The 17,627-nt window shown below is 39.2% G+C and overlaps 1 protein-coding gene across 4 annotated transcripts in view; it reads right to left on the bottom strand.

Annotated features, from left to right (window-relative positions):
• LOC138952350 (spectrin beta chain, non-erythrocytic 5-like) overlaps nucleotides 1-17,627 on the bottom strand; it is a 281,446-nt gene that overhangs the window by 87,071 nt on the left and 176,748 nt on the right. For all 4 annotated transcript variants that reach the window (XM_070324002.1, XM_070324003.1, XM_070324001.1 and 1 more), the window contains exons 23-27: nucleotides 12,092-12,178; nucleotides 10,037-10,102; nucleotides 2,591-2,721; nucleotides 1,949-2,008; nucleotides 981-1,107 (exon numbers count right to left, since the gene is read on the bottom strand). In XM_070324002.1, coding sequence (XP_070180103.1) covers nucleotides 981-1,107; nucleotides 1,949-2,008; nucleotides 2,591-2,721; nucleotides 10,037-10,102; nucleotides 12,092-12,178 — 471 coding nt within the window. The remainder of the gene's footprint in view (nucleotides 1-980; nucleotides 1,108-1,948; nucleotides 2,009-2,590; nucleotides 2,722-10,036; nucleotides 10,103-12,091; nucleotides 12,179-17,627) is intronic.

Genomic DNA, 17,627 nt, shown 5'->3' on the forward strand with positions numbered 1-17,627 from the left:
TCTGTGTCTGTCTTTCAGTCACCACTATCAACTCTAAAGAAAATTGCACAGTCAATGAGATGATGTGCAAATTGTTTGCAGGGCTGGATTGAGAAGGGGGAGTGGGGGTCCTGAGGCCAGGAAGCCCCCCCCCCCCCCCCCTCCACTGGCAAATGTACCTTTTTTTTCAAAGAGAGTCCCAAAATACCCATTTCAAATGCTAAATCTCAGCAGCATCTGGGGGGCAAGTCCCTCCAGACCCTCCACTTGGCCAGCCCCTCCACCCCTGTCTCAGTTTGAAAGCCCCTCCCTCTCACACACTAGCTCCAGACCCCCCACCCCTGTCTCAGTTTGAAAGCCCCTCCCTCTCACACACTAGCTCCAGACCCCCCACCCCTGTCTCAGTTTGAAAGACCCTCCCTCTCACACACTAGCTCCAGCCCCCCCACCCCTGTCTCAGTTTGAATGCCCCTCCCTCTCACACACTAGCTCCAGCCCCCCCACCCCTGTCTCAGTTTGAATGCCCCTCCCTCTCACACACTAGCTCCAGCCCCTCCACCCCTGTCTCAGTTTGAATGCCCCTCCCTCTCACACACTAGCTCCAGCCCCCCCACCCCTGTCTCAGTTTGAAAGCCCCTCCCTCTCACACACTAGCTCCAGACCCCCCTCCCCTGTCTCAGTTTGAAAGCCCCTCCTCCCTCTCACACACTAGCTCCAGCCCCCCCACCCCTGTCTCAGTTTGAAAGCCCCTCCCTCTCACACACTAGCTCCAGACCCCCCACCCCTGTCTTAGTTTGAAAGCCCCTCCCTCTCACACACTAGCTCCAGCCCCCCCCACCCCTGTCTCAGTTTGAAGGCCCCTCCCTCTCACACACTAGCTCCAGACCCCCCTCCCCTGTCTCAGTTTGAAAGCCCCTCCTCCCTCTCACACACTAGCTCCAGACCCCCCACCTGACCAGCCTGGATGTGTATAATGTGCAAGCTGTGTGTGTATCTCTTACAGCATGCTTTCTCTGCAGAGCCTGAGTGGTCTTGAGGTCCTTGCCCAGGTCGTCGGTGGCCAGGTTGTTGTTCTTCTCCTTGATCCACTCCTGCAGCTCGTCGCACGTCGACTTGAACAGCTCGATGCTGCACACACACATTCCACCATCAGTCACTTAATAAAAGACCAAATGCTCATATGACATCACCTTCCATATATGCAACATGAATCATAATATAATTAAACCCCATGTATACTTGGAGGCTAAAGTGTGACCACCGTCCCCACCTACCCCCCCACCCCTCCCCCCAACCTCAGTTACCCACCCCCATGTCCTTTGACCTTTCAACCACCCGCCCTAGTGTCTATGTATGTGTCTTGTCTAGGTATGTGCGTGTGTATGCGCTAAGACACTATGCTGTATGTTATGTTTATGTGTATATAAAAGAATTTATAAAAAATAAAAAATAAATAAAAATAAAAACATGAATCAGAAACAAAATTATTATCTGATGGGTCATCCATCCAAACACTACACATAACTAGATGAAGCACAGATTTCACAGTAGGTCAAAAAGGGGAAAAGCTCCGTATGTTAAACACTGGGCTGTAATAGTCCGAAATGTCCTTTACAACAAACAAAAGTAAACAAACAAACAATAACAATAACAATAACAAAACTTTATTGTCCATTAAACACACTTTTATAATCATGAAAATTAGATTTAAAGGAACACCAGATGTAACCAATGCAGAACATCACCTTTATCTTTACTATCTATAGACAAAATAATTACCCTTAATTCCTGTTGATTTGACACACTGATCTTACTGCAGGTATTCTGCAATTGTTCAGTGCTAACAAGTATAACCAACAAAGAGTTATAATCTTAATCATGTTTGTTTTTCTGTGTCTAACCGAGTTCTTTAGTGCTAACAAATAACCAAGAAAGAGATAATATCTGAATGGTTTTTTCTTTCTCTTACCTGGATGCTCCCTCCAAACTCTTTTCCTTATCCAACTTGAGTTTGTTGAGGTTGTCCCATCTGAAACGAAACACAATACCATTTTAATAATGATAATCTAACCATTTAGGATCAAATGATCACTTCAGCTCAACAACCACCATTGATAATAAATAAAACAATGCATTTGCATCGCTAAATCTGTTCTGAAATGATGTTTATAAATTACAATCTATTAACATAAAGAAAAGACACACACACATACAAACATGCACACAAAGACATGCACACAGACACACATACAAACACACAAATTAGTGCACACATGTACACACACACACACACACACACACACACACACACACACACACACACACACACACACACACACACACACACTCATACACACACTTACACACACACACACACACACACACACACACACACACACACACACACACACACACAAAGAAGCACCAACCTTTATTTATTTATTTATTTATTTGGTGTTTAACGTCGTTTTCAACCACGAAGGTTATATCGCGACGGGGAAAGGGGGGGAGATGGGATAGAGCCACTTGTTAATTGTTTCTTGTTCACAAAAGCACTAATCAAAAAATTGCTCCAGGGGCTTGCAACGTAGTACAATATATGACCACCAACCTTTGATTGATGTCTTGCTTGCGGCGTCGCACCTTGTCCGTCTGACTACTGCCCTCTTTAATGATATCATCGGCCAGGGCATTTATATTGTTCAAACGGCCTTTGTTGGCAGCAAGGCTTGTCAGGAGATTCTGACAGTTCAAAAGAAAAGACAAAAATTAGAGTAAACTACAAATTTGAAGGAAAAAAATGTGACATGTTTTTGACAAAAATTCCGCCCATAACTTATTATAACTGATTTTTAAAAATTAAAAAAAAGAGCAGAGAGATAGAGATCATGAGAGAGGGAGAGCAAGAGGGAGAGACGGAAGAGATATATATAGGGTTAAACTGAACTTTATTTCAAAAGGATGAAGAGAGTTTAGGATTAGCTTCATCTTCCCACCTGTCCTCTTTAACAAATGCATGGTTACAAATGAGAGAGAGAGAGAGAGAGAGAGAGAGAGAGAGAGAGAGAGAGAGAGAGAGAGAGAGAGAGAGAGAGAGACAGAGAGAGAGACAGAGAGAGAGAGAGACAGAGACAGAGAGAGAGAGACAGAGAGAGAGAGACAGAGAGAGAGAGAGAGATAGAGAGAGGGTAATGTGGCAATCCACTGCACAGAGAGAGAGAGAGAAAGAGAGAACTATGCCATTTAAGCCAGACGCATGAGGATCTTATTTAAAGATCTACTTATCAATGCTTGTAAGAATGCAAGAAATGCTTCTTCATTTCAAACTAGATTTTTTGTTTAACTGACAGAATGACAGCTACAAGTCACATGCGTGTAAAACGTATACAGGTGTCTGATGCCCTGTTGGAAGACCAACATTTCTGGGCATCCAAGGGGAGTATATCAATGTCATGTTTCATCTTTATTGACCGCGGTCGAGGCCGGATTAAAACATGTCTCAATTGAGCTTATTGGAATTGCAGAGTTCAGTTGCAAATGGACCTCGAGTTCTTAGTAGTAATTGCATGTCAACTTTGATTAGGTCTTTGAAAATGAATGTCTATCATCCTTGTCCTAGACTCTAAAAAACGTGATGGAACCAGTCCGATTAAACAAACTGGCTTTGACTTGACATTTCACATTTCACTTGATGCTCCCAACCATGACTGACAACAAAGAATTTGTCACACTGCGACATTGCTTTTTGTTGGCCGGGAATGAAAACTCAGAAATTGAAAATCAGATGACAATTAGTCAGAAAGGTTTTGCGACCTGCTATAAATTAGCTCAGTATCTCTAGCTCTTGTTACAAGCATTTGCCATGAACAATCAATGCTTCATTCCATGACAGTTGTTTTCTTACTCACAGTGACTTTTCCAACATAAAATGCCTTTCAAATCTAACCTGAAAGAAAAAAACTCTGAGGGATTCCGAGTAACTGCATTTTGGCCATAACATGAAAAGTAAAAAAAAAAAAGAAGAAAAAAAGATAGACCGTAACTATCAAGTCTTTGTGTTTCGAATTAAACATTCCACAAATTACCCTTTCCTGTTAGATTCACATACAATTACTATATACTTTTTTTAAGTCCTGAATGCTTCCTTGCAGAAACCAAGCTCCTATTCCTATAAGATTTCAATAGGAAACCTATAAAAGACTAATAGGTTTCGTGAAGTGCATGTTCCCGTTTATGTTTCATATAGGTTTTGTACAGGAATTGGGGTATTTTTCATAAAAGAAGCTTATACAAAACCTATACCTATAACTGACATCGACAACTCTTCACTTGTCATATATAAAACCTATAGGTTACCTAGAGGAAAACAAATATGTTACCTAGAGGAAAACAAATAGGTTTCCTATAGGCCTCCTTTATGACCATTCATGTTCATTTTTGTACAAAGCTATACATGTATAATCCCAGACATTTTGAACTGAAAAAGTAAACCTGTCGAAACGCCCAGAGCCGGTTTATCATCCAAGCTAACCTGAGTGTCACAACAATGCAGTCGCTTGTGTTTTATCAAATGTGCAATTACACAAGGTAAAAAATGTGCAGGTTGTGTGCAAAATATACTGTCTGACATAAAGTCCAATGGGAGCAAGTTTAAAATTGGGAAATAATGCAAAAAGACACAAGCACTGTCACAAAACAAGTCCCCTAAAACCATGTCTTACAAGCATTTAGTCAAAATGTCATTTAAGTATCATGTTCTGTGAAAAATTGACAAATAACATTACTTTTTCTGTTCAACGTTAACTAGGGTTGAAAGCATTGAATCAATTCACCGGCTATAATCACTACCCCACCCCACTTCTTCCAGAGAAAAAAAGCAGGAATTGCAATCACAGGACTCCATAAGGAGACCATATTACCAGTATAATAGTTTGAGATAAATTACTTTCAAAATAGTACCATGACCTTTCCAGCTACCAGGAAAATGCATGGCTCAGTTTAAAATCCTCCTGGTAACTTAATTAAGAAAGGAGCATTATAGGTTATTTAGGAATGACAGCAGTCTAACAAAAAAAAAGAGAAGAAAAAAATTAAGATGTAATTACTGTTGTGCCTCAGATGAGTAGGTGCAGAAAAATATGTCCTGGTTATGAGAAGCTTAGTAACCTAGGCAACCCTTTTTCTGACACTATTTCTCTGGTCTACTCTGTTGGTTCGGACACTACTTATCTGCCCTACTCTCTGACACTATTTCTCTGGTCTACTCTGTTGGTTCTGACACTATTTCTCTGGTCTACCCTGTTGGTTCGGACTCTATTAATTTCTCTGCTCTACTCTGTTGGTTCTGACTATTTCTCTGCTCTACTTTGTTGGTTCTGACTCTATTTCTCTGGTCTACTCTGTTGGTTCTGACTCTATTTCTCTGCTCTACTCTGTTGGTTCTGACTCTATTTCTCTGAAGCATATTTGTCAACAAAACACAAGGATAATTCTCATCAAGCCAGTATTTGTGATTAGCACATGGGGCATGATCCTGAACTAATGTACTGTATTAGCAAGTTCAGTCAAGAACTGTAACATCTGAGTTTGGGTGGCCGACAATTAGAACTGTATCAACATGTGTTGGTGATTAGACAGTCAATATATATCCATACAACCATCAATTAGAACTGTATCAACATGTGTTGGTGATTAGACAGTCAATATATATCCATACAACCATCAATTAGAACTGTATCAACATGTGTTGGTGATTAGACAGTCAATATATATCCATACAACCATCAATTAGAACTGTATCAACATGTGTTGGTGATTAGACAGTCAATATATATCCATACAACCATCAATTTGTAAAGGATTTATTTGCTTTTGTAAAAAAATGATAACAATATTTGAAACTTGTTTTGTCATCAGAGGGCAACTGACCAGAGGAAGATGCAAACAAGAATCAGAACAGTGGAACTGATCTGATCATCCTAATTCTAGAGCAAAATATTTCTCTTTAGTTCTTCTGCATTCATGGGCTGCAACTCCCGTGTGCACTCTGGGATTGTACGTGTTAATGAGCATTTATAAATCACAGCTGTTCTTCATCCACAGCACCTGGGTCTCAGCTTATACAAGTACTTTATCCTAATCTTCCATAATTAATGTGCCACTTTTATATGCAAGTACCTGCAGAACTGACAGGTCAGTCACTAAAGACACATGTAGCAATTTAAACCATTAATGTCCTAACAAAATAAATTAAAACAAGTCGCGTAAGGCGAAATTACTCAATCAATCAATCAATATGAGGCTTATATCGCGCGTATTCCGTGGGTACAGTTCTAAGCGCAGGGATTTTTTATTTTTTATTTTTTTATTATTTTTTTAAAATTTTTTTTTACTACATTTAGTCAAGCTGTGGAACTCACAGAATGAAACTGAACGTAGTCCGCCGCTAGTGCAAAAGGCAGTGAAAGTGACGAGCCTGTTTGGCGCGGTAGTGGTTGCGCAGTGCTTCATAGCACGCTTTACTGTACCTCTCTTCGTTTTAACTTTCTGAGCGTGTTTTTAATCCAAACATATCATATCTATATGTTTTTGGAATCATGAACCGACAAGGAATAAGATGAAAGTGTTTCTAAATTGATTTCAAAAATTTAATTTTGATCATAATTTTTATATTTTTAATTTTCAGAGCTTGTTTTTAATCCAAATATAACATATTTATATGTTTTTGGAATCAGGAAATGATGAAGGAAATGATGAAGGAAATGATGAAGAATAAGATGAATGTAAATTTGGATCGTTTTATAATTTTTTATTTTTTTTTTACAATTTTCAGATTTTTAGTGACCAAAGTCATTAATTAATTTTTAAGCCACCAAGCTGAAATGCAATACCGAAGTCCGGCCTTCGTCGAAGATTGCTTGGCCAAAATTTCAATTAATTTGATTGAAAAATGAGGGTGTGACAGTGCCGCCTCAACTTTTACAAAAAGCCGGATATGACGTCATCAAAGACATTTATCGAAAAAAAGAAAAAAAGGTCCGGGGATATCATTCCCAGGAACTCTCATGTAAAATTTCATAAAGATCGGTCCAGTAGTTTAGTCTGAATCGCTCTACACACACACACGCACAGACAGACAGACAGACACACACACACATACACCACGACCCTCGTCTCGATTCCCCCTCTACGTTAAAACATTTAGTCAAAACTTGACTAAATGTAAAAACACCCCTACTTCCCACTAAATGCATTTGAGATTCACGCCTTAAGTGGATTTAAAAAAAATTGCACAAATGCAAGAGGGTTAAGCTGCAAAACACACATGAACAAATCAAAGCTAATCAAAGTACTCAAGCAAAAACTTTGAGGAAAAAGACGCAAACAAATTCTATACATAATGGTAATTGCACTTAATTAACCTGATTGCAGGTACCTGCAGGCAATTAAATGAAGGGCCAGGAATTTAAGAACACTTAGTTTAAACATAGGGCATTGTCCTTAGTGAACAAAAAGTAATGAACACTTGATTTTCCATCTTTGAGCCATGCGTATGCAAGTCATTTGAGGCCGACAAAAACTCATACGTTGGCGCCTGTCCGAGACTACACAAGAGTGCATGTTTGTGTGTGTTCTGTTATTAAGAAAAAAGGAATTCTAACAAAAATGGATCAAGACATAACTATAATGTATAATGCCTGTATTTTGTTTTGATTTCCAGTGTGCCAATAGTAGTATACAAAACATCTCAGCTTATTAGGACAATTAATGTTTCTATCAATCTTGTATATATATATGTAATAGTCAGCTCCTCATAAAATCTTCTTATTTTTAAAAAGAAGCATTCTGCCAAAATGCATTGAACGTCAGACCTCAAATGAAAAACTGACAGAAAAGAAAAAAAAAAAGATAAGAATAATGAAAGATGATCTTTGATAAATCCCTTAATTGGTACATTTGATGAATTCCTTAATTGGTACATTTGATGAATTCCTTAATTGGTACATTTGATGAATTCCTTCATTGGTACATTTGATGAATTCCTTAATTGGTACATTTGATGAATTCCTTAATTGGTACATTTGATGAATTCCTTAATTGGTACATTTGATGAATTCCTTAATTGGTACATTTGATGAATTCCTTAATTGGTAGGCTTGTTGTTGTTTTCACCTTATGTCGATGTACATTTCCTCAACATGTAAAATATGAATAAACATTGTTTAAACCAATTGGTATATTTGATGAATTCCTTAATTGGTATATTTCTTCCCCTGTAGAATTTGATCACCTGGTATTAATCACAATAGGGATGTCTCGAAAGGCTTTTTATCTAATTGGCTCAATAGCATGGATCCACTTGGAAACACTAGACGAAACACTAGACGAAACACAAGACGAAACACTAGACGAAACACTTGACAAAACACTAGACGAAACACTCGACGAAACACTAGACGAAACACTCGACGAAACACTAGACGAAACACTAGACGAAACACTAGACGAAAAGTCAACAGTCTGGCTGCTTTCTCTGTTGAGGTTTTTATTTTTAAATATAATTAATTAAATGGAAATCAAGTAATGTCAATCTGCAAAATTCAAGCCCCCCACCAACCCCCCCCCCCCCCCCACCTTTTTCCTCTGCCCAGAAATTCAGCAAGCAAGTCATTGATATTTAGTATGTACAGTCCAAGTGAAGTAATGCTGATCTCATGTACAATACTGGACCGATCCGAGGTTTGTTTGTTTGCTTAACGCCCAGCCGACCACGAAGGGCCATATCAGACCGATCCCAGGTGGTAAATATATGGTTTATGAGGGGAAGGAAGGTATCTTTGGCAAAAAGGTAGGCAGGCTGAAGAGCAAGGATGGAAGGGTAAAGGCCGGGTAACATATGGGCAACACCATACCTTCTTCTTCTGCGTTCGTGGGCTGAAACTCCCACGTACACTCGTGTTTTTTGCACGAGTGGAATTTTACGTGTATGACTGTTTTTTACACCATACCCATTACAGGGTAATTAAGCGGGATAGAGGGGTCTGGAAAAAAGCAGGGAGAAATCTTTAGCGGGAGTTTATTTTGTAAATGGTCAATGAAAGGAAAAATTCAACAGGTTTCGTGATGTCCCAGCATCATGGCTTGAAAAGCGTTTGTTCAGCGATTTGGTGTGGAAAGGAGAGAGGTGTTCAAAAAAGAAAAAAAAAAGGAAAAGAAAAAAAAAGGAGAAAAAACTTAAATGGAGAAAAGTATAGTACCATCACAATTTTTCGTGTTACTTCAATCATCTGTCAGAAAGCAATTGAGTCACATTGTTAGCCCAAGCAGAAAGAAGGCCCCCCCAAAAAGTACAAAGTACAAAACAATAACCAAAAGGAGAAAAGAGCCTGAGAAAATAGGAAACATAAATGGAAATTAGCTACAATGTACTACCTAACAGATAAACAAGTATCAGAATGAACAGAAGCTAAATCTACAAAATGACACCAAGAAATCAATCTACATCAACTAAAAAGAGAACAGAACATTAAACAAACCACACAAAAAGAAGAAGAAAGGCAATTCTGAAAGAAGTTCACTCACTAACTGTCACCAAAAGCAAGCAGACATAAAAGAACGAAACAGGAAAAAAAAAATTAAGAAATGTGTACTCCTACTAAAACAACAATTAAAAAAAGAGCATAAACACAATATGATAACAAAGACGAAAACGCCATTCGAATAAACAAACAAAACATATAAAACAAACCACAAAAAAAGTTTTAAAAAATTCAAAAACAAAAGCCACAAATTGTTTGAGTTACTGGCTGCCCAACCAGAACATCAAAATACCACAATCAAAAGCCACAAATTGTTTGAGTTACTGGCTGCCCAACCAGAACATTAAAATACCACAATCAAAAGCCACAAATTGTTTGAGTTACTGGCTGCCCAACCAGAACATTAAAATACCACAATCAAAGAAACAGGTACAAAAAACCTACACCAACAACCAAATGTGAGAATAATTAAATCAACAAACAACAAAACAGACAGGAATTACTATTAGTCTTCTTACCTCAAACTTCTTTCTCACTGCGTCCATGTTGTCAGCCAGACTTTCTTTGCTCTTCAGTGTTATTTCCTGCAGTAACAATCCATTCATTAATATTCTCTTCATGCATGTCGACCATAAATAATGAGCCCAAAGCCTTATTTGAGATATGAGTTAACAAAATCAAAAAACAAGAAAGGTAAGTTGTTGCAGGCATGGGAATCAAAAATTGTAAAAAAGGCTGAAAATTTGTAAGTAATTACAAAGTCGACGGCGCGAAGCACCTAGCCTTACTAGGGGGGTCCGGGGGCATGCCCCCCCGGAATTTTGTTCTCTCCAAAAAAAACCAAATGGTGCAATTTGGTGTCATCTTAGCTCCAAGTTTGCCATTTAATTCAGTTTTTAGAACCATTTTTGCCTTCCCCATTTTTTTTTCGGCGGAAACTTCTGCTTTTTCGGCGGAACAAAAAACCAATTCGGCGGGAATTTGCCTTTCGGCGGACAATTCCCATGCCTGTTGTTGGAATGTTTGTTATTGACAAAACAATACGTTACAGTCACTGATATTTCGACCCAGTGGTCTTTTAAGTGCACAGACAAACAAATATTCAATCAACAAAAAAAGGTGCAGCCGCAGACACAAGCACGGCAATGATTATATGACGAAAATGTTGGAATGCTGATTGGCAGTCTCTTTGTTTTTAGATGAGTTAACAAATGAAAGGATTGGGCTCAGAATGTAGGCACTGCGATATATATATATATGTAAATGTCAAAAAAGACATGAATCACTCTTCAATGGTTTTACTGTGGAATCTGAAGCCAGATCTAATCTAGTTTTTGGCCATGCAACCCTGAAGGACCTCAAAGTCATCAAAATGCAATGGGAGTATATTTAATTTGTGACAGAATGGGATCTTTACGAGGTTGAGCCTGGTTTCACATTTAACATGTCCAAATTTGCTTGCTTGCACTTCGTGACCGAGACGGCTGATGACAGTCTCTAGACAATTGTCACCTGAATTATTGATGTTTGAGAAGGTTTCACATGAAGGCTCAAATGACCAATCACCCTTACACTGAAAAGCATCTCTGATGAGTCACGATGAGAGTTGGTGATTTTGTTTATCAGGTTATTGCTCCATGATTTTCTGCTGGAAGACTCTTGGTGCTGTTAATATCCTATCTGTTATCTGTGTATCATGTTCTGGGCATTTATTTTTTTAATTTTGCATTTGATTTGATAATGCATAGGCTAAATGAGGGCAGTGGAGTAATTAAACTGATCACATTTCTCTGGGTTCAAACTTTCTGCCCAAACAAATATGTCTGTAAATCCAAAAACAAAGAGACTGCCAAATATGTCTGCTGCAAGTCTTCAGTCTTCAGCAGGTCACTCAGAATTGTAGTAACTGTGTAGTAACTGTGTATCAACACGCTGGAATGTAGGCGTTAAATGGACGTTACAGGAAGCGACTGAAGCTAACAGTCTGAGCGGATATGTTATGTTATATGAAGTCTTATATCGCGCGCGTATCTCCAGACTCGGACTCAAGGCGCAGGGATCTATTTATGACGTGTGAGATGGAATTTTTTACACAATACATCACGCATTCACATCGACCAGCAGATCACAGCCATTTCGGCGCATATCCCACTTTTCACGGCCTATTATTCCAAGTCACACGGGTATTTTGGTGGACATTTTTATCTATGCCTATACAATTTTGCCAGGAAAGACCCTTTTGTCAATCGTGGGATCTTTAACGTGCACACCCCAATGTTGTGTCCACGAAGGGACCTCGGTTTTTCGTCTCATCCGAAAGACTAGCACTTGAACCCACCACCTAGGTTAGGAAAGGGGGGAGAAAATTGCTAACGCCCTGACCCAGGGTCGAACTCGCAACCTCTTGCTTCCGAGCGCAAGTGCGTTACCACTCGGCCACCCAGTCCTCGGATATATCTGTACCTGGTCAGATAGAGCCATATGAGTGGGTACGGATATATCCGTACCTGGGAGACAATGAGTTAAAAGGGGGGTTCCACTGTATGAAGCTGGTAAGAACAAAGACAACTGACCTTCTCCTGCATCCAGGCTTCAAACTCATCGCACTCTCTGTAGAAGCGGAACAGTTTCATCGCATCTTCCAGGCTCTCCTTGCGAACCTGCAAATACAACAATGAAATGCCATTTTTGTGTGTCGTGTGGGGGAAATAGATAAAATAAAATAAATAAAATGCATATACAACAAAATTGGACAATAATACATGTAATATAACAACATAAATCAATGAAAGATCAATAAATATATTTTTACACCCCCGGTATAGGGGTGTGTATAGGTTTCGCTCGATGTGTTTGTTTGGGTGTTTGTGTGTTTGTTTGTGTGTTTGTGTGTTTGTGTTCGCATATAGATCTCAAGAATGAACGGACCGATCGTCACCAAACTTGGTGAACAGGTTATATACATTCCTGAGACGGTCCTTACAAAAATTGGGACCAGTCAAACACACGGTTAGGGAGTTATTGGTGGATTAAAATTATACAAGGACTTATAGAGGGACATCTTCATGGTCAAAGGGAAATAACCATTCTCACTCAGTCACTGCCACCAACTGAGAAGGTTATTTCCCTTTGACGGGGGTGTTTTTCCTACCTCGTAGGAATTTCTTGTTTTAAACTAAATGTGTTTGTGTTAATCAATGTGAATGAGTGTAGGTAAAGCCTTTCTGCTTTTAAGCGCTACATAAAGACAACCTCCTGGTGGTCTGGGCAATATATATTCTGTATTTGTTTAGGTTTTTAATTCATCATACCTGTTGCACTAGGATCGTCTGGAAACATGCTGCTGCTATGCTTTTGATCACACCTGATGCATGATTAACACATCTGTGATTTTGTGTGCATGTGATACACGCTTGCATTGACCTTTCATGCCGCTGTTCACATGTATTCAGGTCATGAAGTGATAGCTCTCTAGCTTCCATCCAGTCGTCATGACTATGTTCTGAAAGTGACCTTGAATCAACAAGCTGTACTAAAGCCAAAAGACAATATATGAAGTTGCACTGACAACATTAACACACATCTTCAAATGCTAGAATTAGGTGAATATGCAAAATACCAAACTTCATCAAATTTTATGCTGAGGGACCTTAACAAAATTAATAATTCAGGGAAATCTGATTTGAAAATTATCATTAATTTCATTCCCCTTTATACATCCCATGAGATGATCTCAAATTTTGATTATCAATTACTCTTTATTTTCCTCTGGTCAGTGTTTGTAAATTGTATTCATGTACACACCAAATGTACGTTGTACATCAGCTTTAGCTTGTGGGAGAAGGGGCAAAAATAATCATTATCATTATTGTTAATTCTTCTTCTTATTATTAATGACTGATCTTATGAGCTGTCAAGAAAAAGAAATCTGATGCGACCATAAAACCCCAATAAGACCTCTGCTAGAACTAATAAAGAAAGCTGTGTTCCATGATTCATGACTGTTAATCAGAGCGGCAGCTTTCTTTCTTTATTTGGTGTTTTACGTCGTTTTCAACCACGAAGGCTATATCGCGACGGGGGAAGGGGGAAGATGGGATAGAGCCACTTGTCAATTGTTTCTTGTTCACAAAAGCACTAATCAAAAATTTGCTCCAGGGGCTTGCAACGTAGTACAATATATTACCTTACTGGGAGAATGCTAGTTTCCAGTACAAAGGACTTAACATTTCTTACATACTGCTTGACTAAAATCTTTACAAAAATTGACTATATTCTATACAAGAAACACTTAACAAGGGTAAAAGGAGAAACAGAATCCGTAAATCGCCTCTTACGACATGCTGGGGAGCATCGGGTAAATTCTTTCTCGTCCCAACCAATATGGGACTCCCCCTAACCCGCGGGGGGTGAGCGGCAGCTTCACACACCATAAAAACTACGAGACTTTATAGCTGTATGAGTATCAAGTCACATGAATGATTGATTTTGCTTCTCCATGGAGAAGTCAATAAACAAGCCGTTTAATCACTCAAACAAGGCCTCCCTCTGGTGTTAATGACCTTTTGGTGTATATTATTTTGGTTTAAAAGAACGGGATGTCGGTGCATGAGCGTTGAAGTCATTTGATCGTGAGTTTTGTTTTTCCATGCATACAGATCCCTATATATCTGAACTTAAACGTATACATCTTCCGTCCAACTAACAGTTACATATGAATAATTCTTTTTACACTGGAAATAATTAAGTCCTGGATATCACACACACACACACACACACACACACACACACACACACACACACACACACACACACACACACACATATATATACACACACACACACACACTTTTTTCTCTCTTTTTTTAAATCTGTAGTGATCCACAGTAATTTGTCTAATTCTTGCTCACTAGCTGGCCCTAGCTCAACCAATCATTGATTACCGGGCCCTCACAAATCTGTTTAAGAAACATGTAGTGATAGGCCAGTGATGTGACAACATTTTCTTGGGTGCAAAGCAGTATGGGATTGGCAGCTTGACTCGATCATTGCAGAGAACATTCTCTTTACACTGCTCTTGTGTTTTAGCAGTGTTAGCTAATTTAACATGCAGACATTACACTTAATTGTTGCAATGAAGGGACGGCGAATAACACTCCTGCTCAGTGTTGCCAACCAACTTACTATCAACACTCACACCTCCCCTACACAATATTCTCTGGTCAAGAGCTGCAATTGACAAAGTGTCAACAAACCTGGGGCAATTTATCTGTCTGAAAAGTCTGAAAAATGTACCCAAAGTTTGTAGACACTTGTTTTTGTAGCTGCATTATTTCTGGAGAGAAAAAAAGTTCTATTCGATGACGATTTGAGGATAAAATAAGGCCCACATTTTCTACGTCTGAACTAAACATGACAAAAACTCTCATGGATACTTACATTATATGGTGTAATGATTCTTGAAAAGTAATTTTTTTTTTAAAGACACTCTCAGTTCTATTTGATCATGATTTCAGAATAACAATTTAGGTACCCATTTTTCCAGCTTGGAACTGAGCTGGAAATAGAACTCTTATGTTAAAAGGGCTGTCTTTTTTCACTTTTTTAATCCATTAATATTGATGATCTTACATTTACAATAACTAAGGCACTGGTTTTTTTTAAACTTTGCTTTGATCTCGATGTCCTCTCTTTTCTTTCATTTATTTATTTTCATTCCCCAACCCCCCCCCCCCCCCCCCCCAATTTAAAAAAAATGAAACCTATACACACCCCTATACCGGGGGTGTAAAAACCCACATTTATCTTGAACTATTCTATAAGGAAAGCTGTAGAATGGGGCAATCACTTGCACACAAAAACAAAGACAAAACAAAAAGTGTTAATATGATCTGCCATGCATCTCCTCTCTTCATTACGTAAAGAGTCTTCCAAAGAGAGCTGCCACAGAAAACTGTCCTCAACTCAGACATCAAAGAACTATAGACACTGTAAAAAATAATTCATGATTAAACTTGCACTATATGACCCGGCCATCCCAATGACAAATAACACAGACAGAATCCTGCGACAATAACTGTCCACTGCAACTGATGTCATTCCTAACTCCTCCCTCTGTTACATTCGTGTATGATATTCCTATCCCTCCATTACCCACACACTAGCTGGCATGACATTCCTAATTCTTCCTTCCAGTTCTTATCTCCATTACCCACACACAAGCATGATATTCCCAATTCTTCCTTCCCATTCTTCCCTCCATTACCCACACACAAGCATGATATTCCTAATTCTTCCTTCCAGTTCTTATCTCCATTACCCACACACAAGCATGATATTCCCAATTCTTCCTTCCCATTCTTCCCTCCATTACCCACACACAAGCATGATATTCCTAATTCTTCCTTCCAGTTCTTATCTCCATTATACCCACACACAAGCATGATATTCCTAATTCTTCCTTCCAGTTCTTATCTCCATTACCCACACACAAGCATGATATTCCCAATTCTTCCTTCCCATTCTTCCCTCTATTACCCACACACATGCAGGCATGACATTTCTAATTCTTCCTTCCAGTTCTCAATTATCTCCATTACCCACACACACTGCTGGCATGACACTCCTAATTCTTCCTTCCCATTCTTTCCTCCATAACCTACACACAGGCATGACCTTCCTAATTCTTCCTTCCAGTTCTTATCTCCATTACCCACACACAGGCATGACATTCCTAATTATTTCTTCCAGTTCTTATCTCCATTACCCGTGCACACACAGGCATGACACTCCTAATTCTTCCTTCCCCTTCTTCCCTCCATTACCTACACACAGGCATGACATTCCTAATTCTTCCTTCCAGTTCTTATCTCCATTACCCACACACAGGCATGACATTCCTAATTCTTCCTTCCCATTCTTCCCTCCATTACCAACACACAGGCATGAAATTCCTTATTCTTCCTTCCAGTTCTTATCTCCATTACCCACACACACAGGCATGACACTCCTAATTCTTACTTCCAGTTCTTATCTCCATTACCCACAAACATGCAGGCATGACACTCCTATAAATCTTCTCTCCATTATACCCACACACAGGCATGACATTTCTAATTCTTCCTTCCTTTACCCACACACAGGCAAGACATTCCCTATTTCTTCCCTCCATTTATACCCACACACAGGCATGACATTCCCTTATTCTTCCCTACATTACCCAAACACAGGCATGACATTCCCTATAATTCTTCCTTCCATTAATTCTTCCCTCCATTACCCCCAAAGGCATCACATTCCCAAGTCATGGTATTCCCATAAAACCACTCTCTTTGACCCACAGGCATTGACTATTATGAGCTACCCAATGAAACATTAATGAGTACTCCAAGCATTAATTGCTTTAGCACAACACCCTGCTCCATCTATTGACAGAAGCAGAACTCTCTGGCACATCAAAGATACAAGTCGATTGGTCACCAGCTGTCGATGTTTATTACACCTGTTATCAGCAACACTTGTTTGCTAGGTGCTACATTTTCTAGAGTGTCAGAATAACTACGTCGTAATACAGTTCTTGTGGCATTTTGCATTTATAGGATGCCGTTTACACAGGAAAATGGAACTATGCATAATAGCATTTACAAGGAGAGTGTGTTTCTGGGAAATCATCATCTACGTGGATTCAGCGGCACAAGGATGTGTAAATGACGACATGCAGTGAGCCGTGATACGAACTCGTGAGTGTCTGTCAACACCTTAACTTGTGCAGTAATCTATTTTTGAGATAGTATCTTTATATCATTTAATCACATGTATTGAGTGATTGCGATAAGATTGTGTGAACTGTGTGTTTGAGAAGTTGATTGGTATTGATGTTTTGAGGTGAAGAATTGTGTTGTAATTTGTGAGGAATTAATAAGTCTGTATCCTCCCAAATTCTGTGTTTGAAGTGTGTAGTGTGAAGAGTGAAGAGTCAGTGTAATTAGATAGGGCAGAACACGTACACATAAAAGTAACTCCTTTATTGGCACTATAATCCACTTCATGACACACATGTCACAAACCAAGAGCGTGGCTGCTTCCTGTGCAGTGGGAGTTCAATGAATG

Source organism: Littorina saxatilis, linkage group LG17 (genome assembly GCF_037325665.1).
Source record: "Littorina saxatilis isolate snail1 linkage group LG17, US_GU_Lsax_2.0, whole genome shotgun sequence".
NCBI lineage: Eukaryota > Metazoa > Mollusca > Gastropoda > Littorinimorpha > Littorinidae > Littorina > Littorina saxatilis.